The sequence below is a fragment of the Octopus bimaculoides genome, chromosome 1 (assembly GCF_001194135.2).
Source record: "Octopus bimaculoides isolate UCB-OBI-ISO-001 chromosome 1, ASM119413v2, whole genome shotgun sequence".
Taxonomy (NCBI): Eukaryota; Metazoa; Mollusca; class Cephalopoda; order Octopoda; family Octopodidae; genus Octopus; species Octopus bimaculoides.
Window position 1 is genome coordinate 108,413,492 of NC_068981.1, and position 21,719 is coordinate 108,435,210.

A 21,719-nucleotide genomic window follows, 5' to 3' on the forward strand; every position below is an offset into this window, starting at 1 on the left:
TTAAAAGAAGAAATAAAAAATGGATTTATGGACAAAATAATGAAGTATGATTCAATCTTTCATCTCTCCCTCTTCGTCTTCTTCCTCTACTCCTCTTATATATAAAACATTGTTGCATCTGAAACAAAATATTAAGTCAAAATCAGAAAGAAATTCCTTTACTAATATATAAAATATATAAATAAGAAAGTTTAGAATGAATATATAATGGAATAACTTTAAGCTAATAAAAAATTACAAAATGCAAATTTTGGATTTAAAGTTTAAACTAAAAAAAAAAAAAAACCTTAAAAACAACAAATTTCACATATATTTTAAAGTTGAAACTGTAAGCAATATCAAAGTTTGCAAACTTGATTGTAATATATAACAAATATACTCTTATTAATTACTGATAATTTATGAAGCTACCAAAGATAAACTCATACTTGCAAGAGTAATTCAGAAGTTAGTTTTGCCTTGCAGTTTTAGGTTCAGTTCTACTGTGACATATTAAGCAAGTGTCATCTACTCTAGCTCAAGGCTGATTAACGCCTTGAGTGAATTTAGTAGACAAATGTGTGAATATTTACATTCTGCACTTCATACAAAAAAGTACTGAACTAGAAGCAGTGATTCAGTTCTATATTTAAGAGATGAGGAATTATGTACATTATTTACATTCGACGGATATTTGTCCTCATCTTGTTTGTTAACACGTTTCAGCTGATATACCCTCCAGCCTTCATTAGGTGTCTTGGGGAAATTTTGAACTTGGGTTCTCATTCCTAAGGTATTTTTTGATGTTGTTATTATTGTTCAGGTGACTGCTTAGAATCAAACTCAGAATCTTGGGGTTAATAGCCAGCACTCTTAATCACTATGCCATATGCCAGTGATGTTTGTTGACATTGTGTGTCTCTCTGTTTTCAAAGATAAGTGGAATGAACATCCCTTATTTGAAAAACAGGTTAAGTGTTAGGCATTGGCTGGCCTGATCCTTGAGTAGAAACCACTTACCCAAGGTATGTGCATGACACACACCACATGGTCACAACCTGCATCTTGTATATGTCATCATTTTTACACAGGTATCAAAGATGAAGCTCATCATGCCCACTCATCTCTTTTATGAGGTTTAGCCAGAGATCAGTTTCCACCACTTTAATGTCTTCCTCTTTCAAATGTTATAATTACTTGGATCATTTGCAACTTCTTTTTTCAACTGTCCTTTCCCATAAACAACACCCAAATTAAAACCTGAGTTTTAATTTGGTATTGTTCATGCTATGCTGAGTATAGTACAAGACTTTTCTAGATTCTATCTGTGTGCTATTGAAGGAGACTAGGTTGTCATACTACAATTGGAAGAGGTTTTTGAAGTCTTTGTTCATGGCAGCTGTATGAGTATGGTGCAACGTGTCACATCTGTGTAAAGGTTAACAAGTGAATGGCGGTATCATCTACATCATATAGTGTTGTTATAAGTGATAATAAGTATCATGTTGACACATATCAAAACTGAAGGAATTCAAAGTGAAAAGAATTTTGTCAATGCATGTGACAATAAAGAAATCTGAGAGGAAACTTTCAGTCCAAAAGATCAGAGATGGATGGTATCCACAGGATGGCTAAAAAGTTCACATGCTAGACACAAAAGATTCTGTTAGGGCACTGCTTTTGTCCATGCTCTCAAGATGACTGATATTGAAGTACAAATCTCCAATAAATCTAGTTCTACCAAAAAACTTTACTGAGAGACCCTCCATTGAGATGAGAGAAAGATTCTAAGTGATAATCACAAGTCAGGGTCAAAGAGGTTGTCCTAGAGAATGAGAGTGCATATTGATTTACATAAAGAGAATGGAAACTTGTTTGAGCACACCATTTCAGAGTAATGAAAGACCACAGGTAGGTTCAGCCACTTTGTTAGGTTGAAGTAAATTGAAAAGTCTTTATACTTGGCTATTCAGTATCTGGTGGTGAGACAGGTAGTGTGAAGGTGAATTTAGTTCTTGATATCCAAGTGTGAGTGGATTAAATTGCTTGAGAGTAAAGTTAGTATATAAAGACTGGACAACAGTCTATGATAGCCACAACACTTTGGTTAATTGAAAATGTATAAAGTAATTCAAAAATAAAAACAATTCAATATAATGTGACTTGCCTCAAAAACACTTCTCCTAAATTTCCAGCTAATGCACCATCAATATACTCTTCAGTGTTGGCCAACTGTGAATATCAAAATAATTATTCTTTAGTAACATTTTCTAAAAATACATTTTTTGTTAAAGGGAGATAAAAAAAACACACCCCAAAGCTTAACGTTTATAATTTTCAATAGCCTGAGCTATCAAACAGTGAAACCTACCAAGGAACAAATTTAGCTTCAGATGCTATTAGTTGGATTCAGTTACCACAGCCAAGGCACAAAACTTTGATTGGGAAGCCACTACATGGTCACTCAATTTGCTGGGAATAACAGCCAAATCTCCTTCAGACTACTGACTGAAATAAGGAAACAGCACATTAGACACTTGTCCTAAAACCTCTGAAAAGACAGGGTCTACTTGAGCAGAGCTAACCTAGAATTAAATTTGTTTGAATTAACCCAAAATATGTACCATGAGTAGGTATAGTTCACTGTTGTAAACAATGAGAACAATGCATGATTAAAGCTTATGTGGTGAGCCTTTTAGCACTCTTAGGTGGTCACACTGATAAAAGAGCACATATGGCCACTGTTCAATCAATACAATTATGAGCCAAACTTCTATCTGGTAGCTTGATTGGTAGCCAAATTTCCATTAAATTAAACCCTATAGTGTGGGAAAGACAGACAGAGATAATGTAATCCTGAATAGGAAATGTTTGCCATGGTCTTGACTGGAATCACTATCATTTTAATGTCCACTTTTGCATGGGTCAGATGGAATTTGTTGAGGCTGCTCTTAATAATAGATCTGCTGTCAGTGATGATCCAGGACTAAATAACAACAACCAAATTGATTGCCATTATGACTTGGTGTGAAAGAAAAATTCAGTTAATAAGGCCTTGTTCAAACTGTAATCACTTACATAACATGGAGTAAGAAATTTTACATTCTTTACAAAACATTTGTTCCCCATTTGATTTTTAAAACCAATTGGCGAATTACTAGTATTGCGGTTCAAAGAATGGGAAAACAGTCTTACCTGTAAGTTCATGTAGCCATCTATAGATACAAGATAACCTTTATATTCCATGCCCCATTTTAATTTTATTATGACTGGTTTTCCTGTCAAACCATTTAAAAATGGTTTGGGGTTAATTGGCATAGTCTAAAGAAAAGAAACAAAGCAAAAACAAGAACTAAGTTACAACTGAGAACAAAATTTAAAATCAATATATTTCTAAATATAAGCATATTTACCTCTGAGGAGCTTATACGTAGAATAGAGTTAGCAAAAGTAAATACACATGCTGTTATACAGCAAAGTGAAATTACCCCACCCCTCAGCATAAGTTACTTGTGAGTGACTTCAAACTGTAGGTATGAATGATTTCAAGTTGCAAGCCAGTTTAGAAAAGAAGGATCAAGAAGTTTAAGGATCCTCTGAATAGTCAGAAGTTTAGGGATCTCTTAAGCAAAGCATTTGATGAAGAGGAGGAAATACAGATCTGCAATATAGAGGATAACTGGGAGTTCCTATGAGACAACTTACTGAGAGCCACAGACCAAATTTGTCGGTGATGCAAAGTCCCAACCAGACCTAAGGTACTATGGTGGTGGAACAATGTAGTTGACAGGGCCATTAAAGCAAAGAAACAGGTGTGGAAGGACTGGAAGGGTAGTGGTAGCAAGGAGCTATATCAGGCAGCTAGGAAGCAGGTATACTTAGCCAGGGATGAACCAGAAAAGAAGTTTGCCAATGTTCTGCAGCGTGAGGACTAGTGGCTTGAAGTGTTTCGGTTTGTAAGAGAGTGTGCCAGGGAAAATTGCAATGCTGTGGGAGAGAAGTGTGTTTGCATTAATGATGGTTCACTTGCAGTTAGTGACTCTGCAAAGAAAGAGGCTTGGAAGTGCTACTATGAAAGGCTACTAAATGTAGAGAACTCATGGGAGAAGGAGAGCCTGCCTAATGTTGATCCAACAGAGTGACCAGCAATCTGAATATACAGTAGCGTTGTAGACAAAGCCATACAGGATATGAAGACAGGGAAAGCTCCAAGCACAACAGGAATCACCGCTGAGATGCTTAAAATATCTGCTAGTATAAGTTATGGCCTAGTCACTTGTATAGTTTATCAGGTGGTACACGAAGGAGTCATACCCAATGACTGGTGTAGCAGCATCACAGTCAACTGCTATAAAAGTAAAGGTGATGCCTTAGATAGAAATAAATACAGAGGTATCAAATTGTTAGATCAGGTGATGAAAGTCACAGAGAGGGTCATAGCCTGACTAATTAGGGAGAGAGTTAGTCTAATTGAGAAGCAGTTTGGCTTTGTGTCTGGGAGAAGCACCACTGATGCTATATTTCTGCTAAGACAGCTGCAGGAGAAATACCTAGTCAAAGATAAACCTCTGTACTTGGCTTTTGTTGACATGGAGAAAGCCTTTGACAGGGTCCCCTGATACCTTATCTGGTTGGTGAGAGCTGTAAAGCTATGTACAGGGATGCTGTCAGTAAGGGTACAGCGACGATTTCAGGGTACAAGTAGGAGTTCACCAAGGATCAGTTCAGCCCTCTCTTGTTCAACATAGTCCTCCAGGCAAAAACAGAATGTAAGATGGGTTGTCCCTGGGAGCTCCTCTATGCAGATGACCTTGTTCTTATAGCTGAATCACTACCAGAACTAGAGAAGAAATTTCAAGTGTGGAAGCAAGGTCTGGAAGTGAAGAGCCTTAGAGTTAACCTAACAAAAACCCATGTCTTAGTAAGTAGGAAAGCAGACAAACCACAAATCCCTTCAGGTAGATAGATAGCCCTGCTTGATCTGTAGGAAAGGCGTTTGGATGGTGCTTTTTACATGCCACCAGCACGGGGAGCCAGTCAGGCGGCAATGGCAATGACCCACACATAAATGGTGCTTATTGCGTGCCACCAGCATGGGAACCAGTCAGGCAGCACTGGCATCAGCCACAACTACAATTTCCATTTGATTTGATTTTGATTTTACTTGACTCAATAGGTCTCCTTAAGCACGGCGTGTCGCCTGACAGTTCAAAGGTACTTTTTAAATGAGCTGGTTATGTGACATTAGTGTAGGCTACGGCTGTGATCTCACTTTACTTGCCGGATCTTCTCAATCACAACATATCTCCAGAGGTCTTGGTCTTTTGTCATTGCCTCTGTGAGGCCCAATGTTCGAAGGTCATGCATCACCACCTCACCCCATGTCTTCCTGGGTCTCCCTCTTCCACAGGTTCCTTCTACTGTTAGGGAGTGACATGTCTTCACACAGCTCTCCTCGTCCATATGTAGCACATGACCATACCAGCACAGTTGTCTCTCTTGCACACATCTGATGCTTCTTATGTCCAACATTTCTCTCAGGGTGGTTACACTCTGTCGTGTGTGCACAGAAATGCAAAGGTCGTGAGAAATACTCAAAATGGAAATTCATGCTCAATCTTCATTTTCTTTTAGACGACAATTTGTTATAGGGTTAAGCTTTGAGAAGTTTTTGGAATAGCTGTCCTTCAAACTCCTATGTCCTTATAGAAAAGGACATGGAAATAGGAGCAAGAATGTAAAAAAAAAAAAAATTTTCTTTTGTAATTCCATTGTGAGAACCACAGGTATAGTAAGAGAAATGAAGGGAAAGAAATCACCCCAAACCTTATTCTTTTCCCTTTCCCATCAGGTACGGGATTTTGAGAGACAAGTACTTCAAAACTCTGCCAATCAATAACGCTTTTGATGGTTCTGAAGATTATAAGGTGTCAGACCAAATCATGCACCTCATCGGTCTCTCAATGTGAGAGTTTCATCTAGAGATGATGTCAAAACCCTGCCCAAATACTACTCAGAGTCGTTAAGAACTTAATTCCACCAAAAGGGGTTAAGCTTGCAAACAATATTGAAGGCTCAGAACAATTTGATGGTGATAGCATTGAGTAAAAAGCTACTGAAATTGAGTTGGAAGATGAAAGCGAGCCATCTGGAAATCTTTTTGTGGTGATTGACCCACCCGGAGAAATCCCCATGGAGGTCTCGGAGGAGCCAAAGCATGGTCTGCCAAACATGATGGGAGGCTCTATCTCTCTTGCAGGAATCAACAGTGATGATCAGGTTAATAAAGAGGCCCTGTTCCTTGTCTATCATCTATACCTATTTACAGAATGCTGTTATATTATGTATAGTACAATAAATACTGCAAATTCACGAAACAGTAATTATACTCATTTCATTGTTTTAGTTTTCTTTCTTTTAAAGACGTGTTGCTTGTATCAATATCTGTTTAGTTCACAGCATTTAAGAAAAAAATCCCATAATTACCAAATGTCATATTTTTATTATCCAAATGTATATCTTAACTAAAGTGAACGTTTGAAGCACACGTATGTGCTAATTTCACTTGCCTCTTGTTTATTTTTATTTTGCTTCGTTGTGTCATTATATGAGCTTTAAAATGCTTTCTTCCTAATTTTCGTACATATACTATACAATTACTGATCCCCACTCACCCGCTTATATGACTAAGTAAATATCTAACCCACCCGCTTGTTCCAGCGCCCCACTATTATTTGGGACCCGAGAGTAAATAACTGGTTTTAAAATAAATCAAGGGAGACAACCTAGAAAATTTTATAGTTACCATTGTACAATTACCGATTTTCCACCCACCCGCTTATAAGAATTTAAGCAAATGTCTAACCCACCTGCTTATCCAACCCCTGAGGGTAGGTAATTGTTCAGGTTACGTTCGTGAAAAAAGGGGACATAACTAAACACACCACGGTATGATACTTTACTCACTCGTGTCACCCCTCGTCAGCTTTATCTGTTATTTACAACTGATTTCTAGCTTCGCTTTGGAGAAAATATATATATTCAACTTACAAAACTATCTATTTGTATCTCTCACATATAAATCTGTATTTTTGACTGGCTATCTAGCTATCTTTTCTTACTTGCTTTCTTCTTTCCTTTCATTACAGCTAAAAGTACGTCTCAAAATAGATGTAAAATAAACAAGAACTGAGAAAAAACGAAAACTGAAACTAAAATCAAAGTTCCGTAACCCTAACCCTGACCTTAAAACCCTAGTGAAGATCGTGCGGGTATTAATCTGAAAAATGACCAAAAGTTCTTCCCTTGTGCTAATGTTGACAGCGGAACTTTATAGACAGCATCCAGTTTCTATTAGTTGAATATGAACATTTCGTCCTCCACGAAATTGTACTTTCATTTTTGTCGAAGCTATTCTGTACGCGTGCAGAACCAATCATATCGACCCTGGAAGATTGAACGGTAAAGTCGATTTCGGCAGGATTTGAACTCAGAACGTAAAAGGATATAACTTAAAACCGCAAAGTGTTTTGACCGCCGCTTTCAATGACTCCATTAATGATCTTTATTATGTTTTAAACTTCGTAATACACATATATGGAATAAAATATTCAATATAAAAATAGTGTAAACATAAATATTAAATTTAGAAGAGACATACAAAGACAATGTTGAATGAACACGATGGAAGGCTAGAATTTGGCAAAAACAAATATTCTGTAAAGATATATATAAAAAAAAAACTTTCTCAAATGTACAAGAACCTTATTGTTCAGTTATCAAAATTATATAAAGCTTATACTTACCGCAGCCATGGTTACTGTTTTAAATATTTATTTGGACACGAAATTCACAAAAGCCGGCACAAGTGAAACACCGCCAATTCCTAATGAAGCACACATGCGCATGATATAGGTTATTTTCTGCTGAGTACTATTTAAAAATTAATTAATAAATTTTAAAAGTATTTTCCCAACAATTATTTCATGATAAATATTACATGATAAATTATTACATGATAAATATTATAAAATAATTTTGTATTTAATTACTATTCTTTAAAGAAAACTTAATTAAGCGTTATTATATGCAGAACTTACATAGTCGATAAACATGAGAAGTTAAATAAAAAGTTGCGACGATTAAATTTTAAATGCAATTTCAATAGCTTTCATAATTTGAATTTAAAATTACAGAAAGTATAGCTTAAAATATGTTAGAAGTAACATATATATCTTAAATCCTTGTTTTCCTTTCCTATTGATCTAACGTATTTGATAGATTGCATTTCAATTGTTCAAGGCATTCGTGTAAACATCATCTAAATAATAATTTCCCGAAATTATTTTAATGAACTTCAAATTTTGAACTGTCCCGGTTTGCAGTTATCGAAACAAGATACATGGGTGTTGTGTGGTAAGTGCTGTTTGTTTTGCATGAATTTTCTAAGTTTTAATTGCTAAAATTTATATTATTCATTTTGCAATAATTTTAAAATTTGGATGCTGAATTTTTAAGGAATAAAAATGTTGCACATTGTATATATTGCTTAGTTAATTGTGAACAGGTATTTTTCTCCTTGTGCGCGCGATTTTGTTGGTTTATAAATTATATCGCAATTAAGACAATGGTTCAAGTGTAAGGCGGCGAGCTGGCAGCGGTGCGGTAACCCACAAAATGCTTAGCAACATTTCTTCTGACTTTATGTACAGTGCCCAAATGCTGCCGGAGTCGATAAAAGAAGTACCAGGTAAGCATTAGGGTCATTGTAATCGACTTCAGCGCCTCCTGAAATTGCTGGTCTTGTGCCAAAATTTGGAACCAATATTTTTTAATTGTTTCACATTCTTGCAAAATGATAATAATTTCAAAATTTGGTGCAAGGCCGGCAAGTTCAGGGACGGGATCAATTACATCGACCCAAGTCCTCAACTGGTACTTATTTTATCGATCACTAAAAGATGACAGACAAAGTCAACCTCAGCGAAATTTGAACTCAGAACGTAAAGATGGTCGAAATACACACACACACACACACACACACACACACACACACTCTCTCTCATAAAACAAACAATCAACTGAATGAATGAAAATAAAACACATTTTGAAATTGAAATAAAATCTTACTCAAAGGTAGTCATTAAGAAAAGTGAAAATAATGAAATAAAACGTTATTTACTAACTCAAAAGTAGTCATTCAAGAGTGAACCATTCTGAAAGATGTTGTAGAACGTTCCGAAAACATTCATCTCCAGTTTTCCCATATTTTTCCCTCCAAAGAAACTCATCCAGATGGGATTCAATCATATTTGTGTGTACTCCCATCATACCTTTGAATCATCGGCTTCGGTCAGATATATCTCTCTATCTGACGCGTGCACCCGCGCTAGCCAGGTCAACCAAACAAGTAAACCATTCTTTGGACACGTGCTAGTGGTCAGTTGATTTAATTCTTTGGATGAGCTAGTAGTCAGTGTATTCAAAGTGATCTATGATATTTTGCCTCACATTCAGAGTTTTGATGCTGTGTATTTATTTCTCAAGGAGAGCCTGATAAAATATAAGGAAGGAAAGATTTTTCGATGCCCTACACACAAAGCTGAAAACGTCCCTGTTAGAAAATCCTCATTTCTGGAAAATTCAAAGTTGAGACTCCCAAGATTTTATCCTTCTGACGTATTTATGGTCCAGAAAAGTCTCCATAAATATCTCAAGTGATGTGGCAGGTCTTTCAGAAGCAACAGTGATACAGTGGTATCAATACATGAGAGACATAGCAAGTCACCATCTTGTATGTAATCCCTACCAAGTTGGAGGAGTTGGGCACATAGCCGAAATAGACGAATCTTTGATGTGTAAAAGAAAGCATAATAGAGGTAGAACACCACAGGAGAGGTGGTCTTTTGGAAGATGGGACACAGAAGACAAAATAGGATTTTTGGTGTTTGTGAATGATTGTTCCTCTGAAACTCTGCTCCCCCTTATCAGAAAATATATAAAACCAGGAACAACTATCCATTCTGATTGTTGGAGTGGATACAATGGAATAGCTGAAATTGATGTCGAACTACGGTATTCCCATTTCAAAGTGAACCATAGAGAAAACTTTGTGGATCCAGTAACTAACGTGCATACCAACTCAGTTGAATGTTACTGGAGAAATGCAAAAAGTAGATTCAAAAGTATGATGGGAGTACACACAAATATGATTGAATCCTATCTGGATGAGTTTCTTTGGAGGGAAAAATATGGGAAAACTGGAGATGAATGTTTTTGGAATGTTCTAAAACATCTTTCAGAATAGTTCACTTTTGAATGACGACTACTTTTGAGTTAGTAAATAACATTTTATTTCATTGTTTTCACTTTTTTTAATGACTACTTTTGAGTAAGATTTTATTTCAGTTTCAAAATTTGTTTTATTTTCATTCATTCAGTCGGTTGTTTATTAAATGAGAGAGAGAGAGATGAATCCAACCCCCCTCCGATTTACAGTTTACACATATTTATACATGTAGAGGGTCTTTTTTTATCGCGAGTGCTGACTAGCACGTGTCTACTGACTGGCGCGGGTGCGCGCATTGGGTCCACTCTTCTTAAGTAGTACCCTTAATTTATCAATCCCAAAAAGATGAAAGGAAAAGTTGTCCTCGGCTGAATTTAAACTTAGAACGTAGCGACAGATGAAATTCTGCTAAGCATTTCGCCTGGCATGCTAACGATTCTAAAATAAATTAAAGAGAAAATTAATGAGTGAAATTCTGTTTGCTTTTGTAACTTGATCAACTTTCATAACTAATCTAATGTATATTATTTCTAACACTGCCATTATTTTTGATTCACCTCCTTGCATTAAGATATTGAATTTTTTTTAATATAAAGATTATTCAACTATATAATCATTGATGTCTGCCGTATTTCAGTGCACAAGTCTCAGGGATGTGATTTCATCTGCTTGTCATGACTGGCAATGGCTATCATGTCTCTTTTTAAAACATTATAACAATAAATAACCAAAGCGAATACATAAAGTGCGTGAGTTTTTATGAAGTGTGTGTATGTGGGGAAAGTCCCTTCCAAACACAATATGTTTCAAGACACAATCTCTGATAAAGCATTTTGCCAACTTTTTTCTATTTCATGCGTCTTCTTCAATTTTTATCCAACAACTGAAGTTTCAGCGATCTTAAAAGGTCGAGCATGTTAGCATTATTTTCTTCAATTTGTTTTCCCCATTGCATGACCAGAAAAGATTGAGCCACTTCTGAAATTCTTGACATCATTTCCAACTTTTGGACATTTATCACAACTCATTTACACTCCAAACAGCTTCTTGGCTATGTTCAAGATTGAAAGTTCAAACTTTATGGGCATTTTGGATCACATCCAGAAAAGGGTTGAGGAATGTTTTATGTGGAAAAATTTATTCAATTTTAGATGTTGTAAAGCACCAGGTCAGCCCTGATTGAGCAAATCTATGATGAAAGGTGTTTAGACATGATCATCCTGTATTTTACAGTACAGGGTTATTCAAAAAGAATGAACTGATTTCATTATGCAATATTTTAATAAGGAAAAGCAATAGAAAACTCCAGGTAAGTCACAAGTATTTACTCACAATCAACTTTTATTTCCTGTCTTATGAGTGTTCAATGTGGCCACTACCTGCAGCATGGGCGACATAAATGCGATAAGAGAATTCCTCTCAGACATGTATCAGCATATCCCGATCCACATCCACTGAGTACTTCTTTGGCTGTCTGGTTGAATGCTTTATCAAAGTTTTTCCATTTCCCTTCTATGTCAATATCTTCTGGAATGCTGATACACGTCTGGGAGGAATTCTCTTATTGCATTGATGTTGCCCATGCTGCAAGTGATGGCCAGATTGAACACTTGTAAGACAGGAAATAAAAGTTGATTGTGAGTAAATACTTGTGACTTACCTGGAGTTTTCTATTGCTTTTCCTTATTAAAATATTGCATAATGAAATCGGTTCATTTATTTTTGAATAACCCTGTATAATGAATGCAGGATTACATTATTCTGGATGTACATGTCCCCTTCCCATTTTAGTGCAAATAAATAAGAGAGATGTGTCATTCTTAGCCTTTCATTGGGGACTTTGTCACAGTGCACTGTCTCCTTTCAGGCCCACAAGTGTACTGTCTTCTCTCTCTGCCTTTTCTACCTCTATTATAATGGACTCTCTTCCTTGGCGCTAGCTAAGCTTGTTCCACTTTGACTCAGACATACATGTCCTACTCAACTCTCCTCTTCTCATCTCCCTTGGTGTTTTCAACCACCAAGAATGCACACTAATCACTACATCTAGTCTTTTCCATTCTTGCTCGCCCCAACTTCCAGACTCAACAAGATTATTCAAAACATTTTGATTTGGATCCCATGCAACTTCAACTTCTGCTGGCCCCTAACAGGGCCTGTCTCCTCAAGCTGGTGGAATAACCAATTCAGCTATTCATGTAACTCCTAATAAATGTGTTGGGTGCCCTTTACTTTCGTTTATTCACTCATATATGTATGTATGTATATAGATGACTTCAATATAATGAAGTATAACAGTCTGAAATAAATAAATGACTACAGAAGGCAATTACATCTGCTGAAAACTACTCTCTATTACATATTTTTTGTCTACATTCTTCATGCTTATCTTTCATATTTAATATTTAACCCTGGCAATGTATTTAGCATGCTACTTTAAATACCCCAAAAAACAATTCTATTATTATTTTCAGTGTGTTTTCCTATCCTGTTCCTGAAGGTAAAAATGCCCAACAAATAGTTGATAGCCTGCAAAAACAGGTAGAGTTGTTGGGTGCTGTTAAAGCTGGCAATTTCTATGTTGATTGCGAAACATATCAGTCTACTCTTCCTAATACAAGTAAGTTTCATTTATATTACATTTTATATTGCTTTATGTAATATAAATTCAGTATTTTAATAGCTGAAGAAAGTTTTGTGTTAAAAAAGTTTCAGTTTTAGATATTATTTAGTATCAGGTTAGCCCTGATTGAGCAGATCTATAATGACAGGCATTCAAGCTAGGATCATCTTGTTAATATTTTAAAGTATAATGAATGCAGGACTACGTTATTCTGAATATACATGTCCTCTTCCCATTTTAGTGTCAATAAGTAAGAGAGATGTGCTTTGGTATCTTTTTTGAAAGATATAGGTAAAGAATATAGATAAAAAAATTAATCTTGGGGTTTCAAATAGAATTAGTTTATGGACACAGAAAAGGTTGTGAAGAGTTCCCATCATATCAATGTTTCTCCTCCAACTATTATTAACCTGAAAGAATTCATTATGTGCATTGATTCTAATGTTTGCTCAGGACGCTATACATTTTGAGGAATACTTGATGGATGTTTTTTTTTTTTTATTGACTCTGGAAAGATGAAAGACAAAGTGAACTCTTGTTGGTGAGTATATAGTAAATACTGCAAAACATTTTGTCCACTACTGTTCACTTCTTTATTTAATATGTTAGTTTCATTAATTCCCACCTAGTTATTCTAATCTTTCTAGATTACCTGAAAACTTTACAGTCACTATTCTGCCTTGAGTTAATTAATTTGTTAACTTTGCATCCAGTAGTATTTGTTAACTGTGAGCTGTATTATTGCATATAATCATTCTGTACTCAGTGCTTTCTTTCTTAAATATATGCTGTGCAAAAGTAGGTAACTCTTGGTGAAGTTATTAGATTAGAACGATGTGTTCAAAAGGGTTTACACATTTTGGGTAGAGTTAGTAAAATCTGCATACTTGAATGGTGCTTATCTAATCGATCTCTGAAAGTGGAATTGAAATTCAGTGTATAAAGAGACATTACTAACACCATATGCTTTGCTGATTTAGCCATCCACTGTATTTTAGAGTCTATAAATACTGTATGGAAATGTAACTCAAACTGGTAACAGGCGTGAATTCATCATCATCATCATCGTTTAACGTCCGCTTTCCATGCTAGCATGGGTTGGACGATTTGACTGAGGACTGGTGGAACCCGAAGGCTACGCCAGGCTCCAATCTGATTTGGCAGAGTTTCTACAGCTGGATGTCTTTCCTAACGCCAACCACTCAGAGAGTGTAGTAGGTGCTTTTACATGTCACCGGCACGAAGGCCAGTCAGGCAATACTGGCAACAGCAATTATAAATTGATATTCATTGTAGAGCTGTGATAATCTCATAGACACTTAGGAAATATGACTAAATTTCTATATGGATGCTAAGACAGATAAGAAAATTTATCATTCACGTACTTTATTTCTTAAATCCCAAATTTTTTCATGAAAATTCTATTATTAATTTTAGTCAACTGTAATATTCATCTTACCTTTTGCACATAAAAAATATTTGTTTTGGTTATTTGTTAACATTCAGACTCTAAACCAACTTTATTTTGTAATTATATCTTTTCTTACACTAGATACATACTTGAAAGAGAAGTGGGTAGCAGCTGCTTTCTTTGCAAGGCTCCAAGTCTTGTGAGGTTGTTGCATGTAGGAAAAATATAGGGAGGGAGAGAAGGCTATAATTTTGGGAAAAGAAAGATTGAACAATGTGTAGTGAGACACAGTAGAGATGAGGGGAGACAGATATGTAAGCAAATACCTTCTTTTATAAAGATTCTAGAATGTTAAGTGTTATCTGGGCAGTATAAATTGATTAGTGATAAAGGATTAGAGACGCAGAGAGTAACAAGCTGAGTGGTTTGTATTGTTGTGTAGCTCCAGTTCAATGATTATTGAGTTGTCTTAGGGGAAATAAATTGACATTTAAATAACTACATGCAACAACCACTGCTCCAGCTAGTTAATGACATGCTGTATACTTTCACATGCTATAGTTAATCATATGAGGTTTAGTATGGCACTCAACTTCCTAGAAGTAGGAGTTAAAGGTTCCTCAACAACATCTCGTCGTCTTAAAAAAATGAAGCACAGACTATTGTGGGTTGTATCAATGTTGGAATGAAATCTATGAATTTGTTCTGTGGAAGGGATAGACCCATGAAGTCATGGGTTGAGGTGGTGAAGCACCACAGAGGCAATAGCAAATGACCGAGACATTTGCTGATACGCTGTGCTTAAGAAGATCTGTCGAGCCAAGTGAAATCATAGTCATGGCTGATGCCAGTGTCACATAACAGGCACCCCTTCTGGTGAGCATGTAAAAAGTACCCTTTGAATATTGGGCCTCATGGAGGCAATGACAGGCGAAATCCTAGTTCTGTCCAATGTTGGTGTCACATAACTGGCACCTGTGCTGGTAGCATGTAAAAAGCACCCATTACACTGTTGGAGTGGTTGACATTAGGAGGGGCATTCAGCCATAGAAACTATGCCAAATCAGATTGGAGTCTGGTGCAGCCCTACAGCTTACCAGTTTCAGTCAAACTATCTAACCCATGCCAGCATGGAAAGTAGAAGCTAAATGATGATGATGATTTCTCTTGAGTACACTTGACTTTACACTCATAAAAAGAAGATATCAATTTCTCAGAAACAATTTCTTGGAGAAATGTAAATTGCATCCTAATGATTTTGGGGTAAAATTTTGGATTATATCAGTAGTTAACCTAGTTATTTACAGTGTTGATTTTGTTTTCCAGCTACTCAACGATTGATTCATATATTACACAACAGTGAACAACCTGCTACTTGTTTTGCTATTCTAGACACAGGCAATTGTCTAGTAGCTGACAGTCAGTTTGATGTCCTCATGCAACGATTAAAGGGTTTCTATCAACAAAGGAAAGGATCTAAAATTGAATCTAAAGGTCAAAGATATGAATATGGAGATTTTCTCATCAAAATCGGGACTGTATTAATGGCATCAAGTGTCAAAGGTATCCTTGTAGAGGTAATTAATAATTTTTATCATTATTATCTTTTCCTTCTATTCTTTTACTTGTTTCAGTCATTTGACTGTGGACATGCTGGAGCATTGCTTTGAAGGTTTTTAGTCGAACAAATTCACCCCAGGACTTATTTCTTAAGCCTATTACTTATTCCGTTGGTCTCTTTGGCTGAACCGCTAACTTATGGGGATGTAAGCATACCAATACTGATTGTCAACAATGATGGGGGGACAAACATAAACATAAAGACACACACATAGATATAAACAAACACACACACACACACACACACACACACATATACTTTATTAAAAAGCAGCAAAGATGTCACAAAAACTGTTACTCAGAGTTTCACGTTCCCGTTCATTGGACAGTTTTGTTTAGAATAGAACAAAATAAGGTTATATGCATGAATATACAATTACTTTGATAGATACACATTTGAAAATGCTTTTGTTTTGTTGGTCCTTTCAATTAACGGTCTTTTCAATAACTGGTTGTATGAAATTATGATTACAGTTTAAATCATATTATAAAAATTGAAGAAAACCTTCGATCAAAAATAGCTTATGTAGAAGAAAAACAGAACTGTGCCAGTACCGCCTGACTGGCTCCTGTAGGATTTTCGAGCGAGATCGTTGCCAGCGCCCCTGGACTGGCTTGTGCGGGTGGCACATAAAAGACACCATTTCGAGCGTGGCCGTTTTCGTGCGGGTGACACGTAAAAGCACCCACTACACTCTCTGAGTGGTTGGCGTTAGGAAGGGCATCCAGCTGTAGAAACTCTGCCAAATCAGACTGGAGCCTGGTGTTGCCATCCGGTTTCACCAGTCCTCAGTCAAATCGTCCAACCCATGCTAGCATGGAAAGCGGACGTTAAACGATGATATATCTGTTTAAAAAAAACTTCCACAAAAAACTAACATCCTAAAATACATATACATTTAGCAACACATACACATATCGAACAACCAACATATACATATATACACTAAACATACAGGCATTGGTTCATGGCTATTACATATACAGACAAATATAGGCAAAGCATAGATATGTACAAATGCTAATTAGGCTAACTAGGAAGTTAGCTTTTGTATGTGGCAGATGTTCAGGAGCAATAAACACTGAAAATGTGCAGAAAACAACTTTTGCCACATTCCAGGGAGAAAAACTAGATGTAGTTGATAGCTTCCGTTATCTAGGTAACCAAATTAATAGTGGGGGAGGGTGCACTGAAAGTGTAGCTGCTAGAATAAGGATAGCCTGGGCAAAGTTCAGAGAGCTCTTACCTCTGCTGGTGACAAAGGGCCTCTTGCTCAGAGTAAAAGGCAGACTGTATGACGCATGTGTACGAACAGCCATGCTACATGGCAGTGAAACATGGGCCGTGACTGCTGAGGGCATGTGTAAGCTTGCAAGCAATGAAGCCAGTATGCTCCGATGGATGTGTAATGGCAGTGTGCATACTTGACAGAGTGTAAGTACCTTGAGAGAAAAGTTGGACCTAAGAAGCATCAGATGTGGTGTGCAAAAGAGACGATTGCGCTGGTATGGTCATGTGGTGAGAATGGATGAGGATAGCTGCGTGAAAAAGTGCCACACCCTAACAGTTGAGGGAACCCGTGGAAGAGGTAGGCTCAGGAAGACCTGGGATGAGGTGGTGAATCATGACCTTCAAACATCAGACCTCACCGAGGCAATGACTTCTGACCGAGACCTTTGGAAATATGCTGTGCATGAGAAGACCCAGCAAGCTAAGTTAGACCATAATCCGAGGCCTCTGCCAGGAGTGTAGCCAGCCCACTTATGCGTACCTTTCCTTCATTGAACACTAAACTCTGCTTTCGAAGACCTGTTGAGGCAAGTAAAATTGAAATCAAACCAAATTCGACGACTGGCACCCATGCCAACCTCTTCTTCATTGGACACTAAACTTGGCTTGCGAAGACCTGTTAGGGCAAGTGAAATCGAAATCGTGATGGCACCTGTACCAGTGGAGCACTAAAAGCACCGTCCGATCGTGATCATTGCCAGAGCAGCTGTCTGGCTTCCATGCCAGTGGCACGTAAATAGCACCATTTGAGCGTGATCGTTACCAGTGTCGCCTCATTGGCACGTGAAAAAAGATTCAAGCGAGGTCGTTGCCAGTGCCGCTGGACTGGCTCCTGTGCAGGTGGCATGTAAAATACACCATTATAGCGTGGCCGTTGACAGTACCGCTTGACTGGTCTTTGTGCCAGTGGCACATAAAAGCACCCACTACACTCTCAGAGTGGTTGGTGTTAGGAAGGGCATCCAGCTGTAGAAACTCTGCCAGATCAGTTTGGAGCCTGGTGTAGCCACCTGGTTTGCCAGTCCTCAGTCAAATCGTCCAACCCATGCTAGCATAGAAGGCGGACGTTAAACGATGATGATTATGATATATATATACATATATATACACGTATCTTCACATCAAGATAAATATATACACCATTACGTATATACGGATACAAACATATTATAAAACACTGTCTAGTATATAGAATATTAGAATAAGCAAATTGTACAATAAATTAATATAACAGTAGTTAGGTTGGATGCTCTGAGTGCAGCTGCTTGAATAAGAATATCCTGGGCAAAGTTCAGAGAGCTCCTACCTCTGCTGGTGACAAAGGGTGTCTCGCTCAGAGTAAAAGGTAGATTGTATGATGCATGTGTGCGAACAGCCATGCTACATGGTAGTGAAACATGGGCTGTGACTGCTAGGGATATGCGTAAGCTTGCAAGGAATGAAGCTAATATGCTCCACTGGATGTGTAATGCCAGTGTGCATACATGACAGTTTGAGCTCCCTGAGAGAAAAGTTGGACCTAAGAAGCATCAAATGTGGTGTGCAATAGAGATGACTACACTGGTATGGTCATGTGTTGCATATGGATAAGGACAGCCATGTGAAAAAGTGTCACACCCTAGCAGAGATAGACCCAGGAAGACCTGGGATGAGGTGGTGAAGCACGACCTTCGAACGTTGGATCTCACTGAGACAATGACAAGTGACCGAGACCTTTGGAGATATGCTGTGCTTGAGAAGACCCGGCAAGCCAAGTGAGACCATAACCGTGGCCTATGCCAGTGCAGCATAACCAACTCACTTAAGTGTACCCTTCAATCATTGGGCAATAAACTGTACTTGCGAAGACCTGTTGAGGCAAATGAAGTCATTGTCATGGCTGGTGACAGTACTGCCTTATTGGCACCCATGCCAGTGACATGTAAAAAACACCATTCGAGTGTGGTTGGTGCCAGTGCTGCTTGACTGGTCCCATGCTGGTAGCATGTAAAAAGCACCATTCGAACGTGATCGTTACCAGTGTTGCCTTACATGCTCCTGTGCCAGTGGCATGTAAAAAGCACCATTCAAGCATGGTCATTACCAGTGCTGCTTGACTGGCTCCCATACCAGTGGCCTGTAAAAAGAACCATTCAAGTGTGGTCGATGCCAGTACTACCTGACTGGCTCTTGTGCAGGTGGCACATAAAAAGCACCCACTACACTCTCTGAGTGGTTAGCGTTAGGAAGGGCATCCAGCTGTAGAGACTTTGCCAGATCGGATTGGAGCCTAGTGCAGCCTTCTGGCTTGCTAGCCCTCAGTCAAACCGTCCAGCCCATGTCAGCATGGAAAGCAGATGTTAAATGATGATGATGATGAATATATAAAAAATAAGTAAAAATGAGTAAAAAATAAACCTTGGCAAAACTCCAGTTTAAATTTCTAAAACAGTTGAAGGCTTTCTTAAAAGTCAGATGTAAAATATAAAAGGTGAAGTTGAAATATGTACTAGCATTGTAATACAAATATAACTATATATAAGGTGTAAATCCAAATTCAAATGTGAAAGTCAAAAAAGTTTTATCCATATGGTATTTTTTCGGTTGACATTTTGAACCTTGCAGGGTGCCAGCAGGAATGTTCCTGGTTTAATGCTTGTTTATCCTGCAACAGAATGAAGAATTTTTCTAAGAGACAAAGATTACATTTCATAGGTCTTCTATAAGCTCCATGTTTGTATGGTGGTGCTTTTTCCAAAATTTTCCAGCTGATATTGAAAGGATGGGTGTTATTCTCCTTCAGTTGCCAGACATGTTTTGCAAGTTTTGTTGCTGTCCTGTTTTTGGTGTATCAGAAAGAATTTCGGTGGGAATAAAACTGAGTATTGAATGAATTTTCCAAAGCCCCTGTGTAAATTTTATATTTTTGTGAGCCATCTATTTGCACTTTAGCTCTATAAACACTTCCTTTTTCAAGACATTTACCTTCTAATGGACAGCAAGTCCTCGGATTAGATTCGGCACTGTGGTTGTTTGTAATAATTTTTGTGTTATGCTGATTAATAAAAGAGGCATGTATATATATATATATATATATATATATATATATATAAATAAAAAATTTTAAAATAAAAACAGAACACAAAGGATTCTGCAGTACACGTGTTTCAAGCTTTATAGTCGTTGCATCATTATATTGGTATATAATTGATAGACAGGATGGTATAAAGCTATCTTCAGCTGCAAATATATTCTTTCCCAAGTATTATATCACAAAGAAGAAGTCACCAAGAAAAAAGTAAAATGATTAAAACCTTCAAATATTATAATCCCTAAGTCCTCTCTTTTTAGTTATAAACACTTCTAAACCTTCTCTCATTAGCAACTCCCACATCAGATCCTTCCTGCCACAATTCAGACATTGAATTAACGAAGCCCGTACTCTACCCCCAACCTGACTATGTACTGTAATAATTCAGTTTACCCTCGCATAGCTAGATTCTGACCATATAATATACACACATATTTAATAACCAGGGATCCATAATCCCACTTTTACAGAAAAATTTCTAAACCTTTCAGTCACTGACTCTAGGCTTTCGAATGACACTACTATACACAAAAGTAACATAAAATAACACTAATCACTGCAATGTTTTTTTATTATAATAATATTATACTAGTAATAATTAGGAGATGCAAACCCAGACTTCCTTATATTTATACACCAATACCCAATGATTAAAACACGATTATAGCAGTAGTTTCACTATGCCATATAATTTACACTAATAGATAAACCGTAACTTCCCCAACCACAATATTCTTCTTATCAATGTACCTTTTCAAACCACTATGTTTTTTATCTTGTTTGCATTATTGTTGTTGGTGGTGTTATTTCTTATCACTATTACATTATGTAATACAATATTACTATTATATTATATTACTACGGTTGAAGTGTTCACAATACTCTGTATTTTGAATTTTAACTTCCAATCCTAGTTTTCCCCTTTATATTTTCTATATATTTTATAACTTTTTTCTTGTTTACATTTTCTAATTATTCATTGTTTTGGTTTTTATATGGTCTAATTAGCATTTACCACTTCCATCATCATTTTATCCTCTAGATAAGTGTATGTACCAATATAATAGATAAGTTCGTATGCTTAAGTTGTAGTGATGTGCTTAGACTGAAATGACCACTCACCACAAGAATATCATATTACAAGTTTTCTTTAGCCTGACATTATTTATTTATGACCCACCACTTGTCTTGGCCAACACAGTATCATGTATGTCTGTCATTTACGACCTCACCCTTTTAGATCTCTTTATGTCTCTTTATTTCCCTTTTTTTCTACTTTTAGGTTTTTTCTTATCCCCCTTAATTTTTAACTCTGTTTTTTTATTTCTGTACTTTTATATTTTACCACCCATCTCCAACCCTTCTAAATAGCTTATATGCATCTTACTCTACTGTCCGGATTTTTTCTTATTGTTTCTTATATTACCCCCCCCCCCC

At 36.9% G+C, this 21,719-nt stretch overlaps 2 protein-coding genes across 2 annotated transcripts in view; one reads left to right on the top strand and one right to left on the bottom strand.

Annotated features, from left to right (window-relative positions):
* LOC106883615 (small nuclear ribonucleoprotein F) lies at nt 1-7,912 on the bottom strand. The gene is made up of 4 exons (XM_014934708.2): nt 7,785-7,912; nt 3,175-3,300; nt 2,147-2,211; nt 1-118 (listed from the first exon to the last, which is right to left on the bottom strand). The coding sequence occupies exons 1-4, from the start codon at nt 7,791-7,793 to the stop codon at nt 52-54; spliced, it is 267 nt and encodes an 88-aa protein (XP_014790194.1). The 5' UTR covers nt 7,794-7,912; the 3' UTR covers nt 1-51.
* Nucleotides 7,913-8,061: 149 nt separating this feature from the next.
* The window catches only part of LOC106883613 (mediator of RNA polymerase II transcription subunit 20), a 15,369-nt gene continuing 1,711 nt past the window's right edge, over nt 8,062-21,719 (top strand). The window contains exons 1-3 of the mRNA XM_014934706.2: nt 8,062-8,394; nt 12,742-12,887; nt 15,628-15,878. Coding sequence (XP_014790192.1) covers nt 8,381-8,394; nt 12,742-12,887; nt 15,628-15,878 — 411 coding nt within the window. The 5' untranslated portion in view covers nt 8,062-8,380. The remainder of the gene's footprint in view (nt 8,395-12,741; nt 12,888-15,627; nt 15,879-21,719) is intronic.

Bases quoted from the DNA above. Each gene is read 5' to 3' on its own strand.
- LOC106883615 (XM_014934708.2), bottom strand. The intron at 2,212-3,174 runs GTAAGACTGTTT...TGATATTCACAG, and splicing joins ATGGCTACATGAACTTACAG to TTGGCCAACACTGAAGAGTA. The intron at 119-2,146 runs GCAAGTCACATT...ATTTTGTTTCAG, and splicing joins TTAGGAGAAGTGTTTTTGAG to ATGCAACAATGTTTTATATA.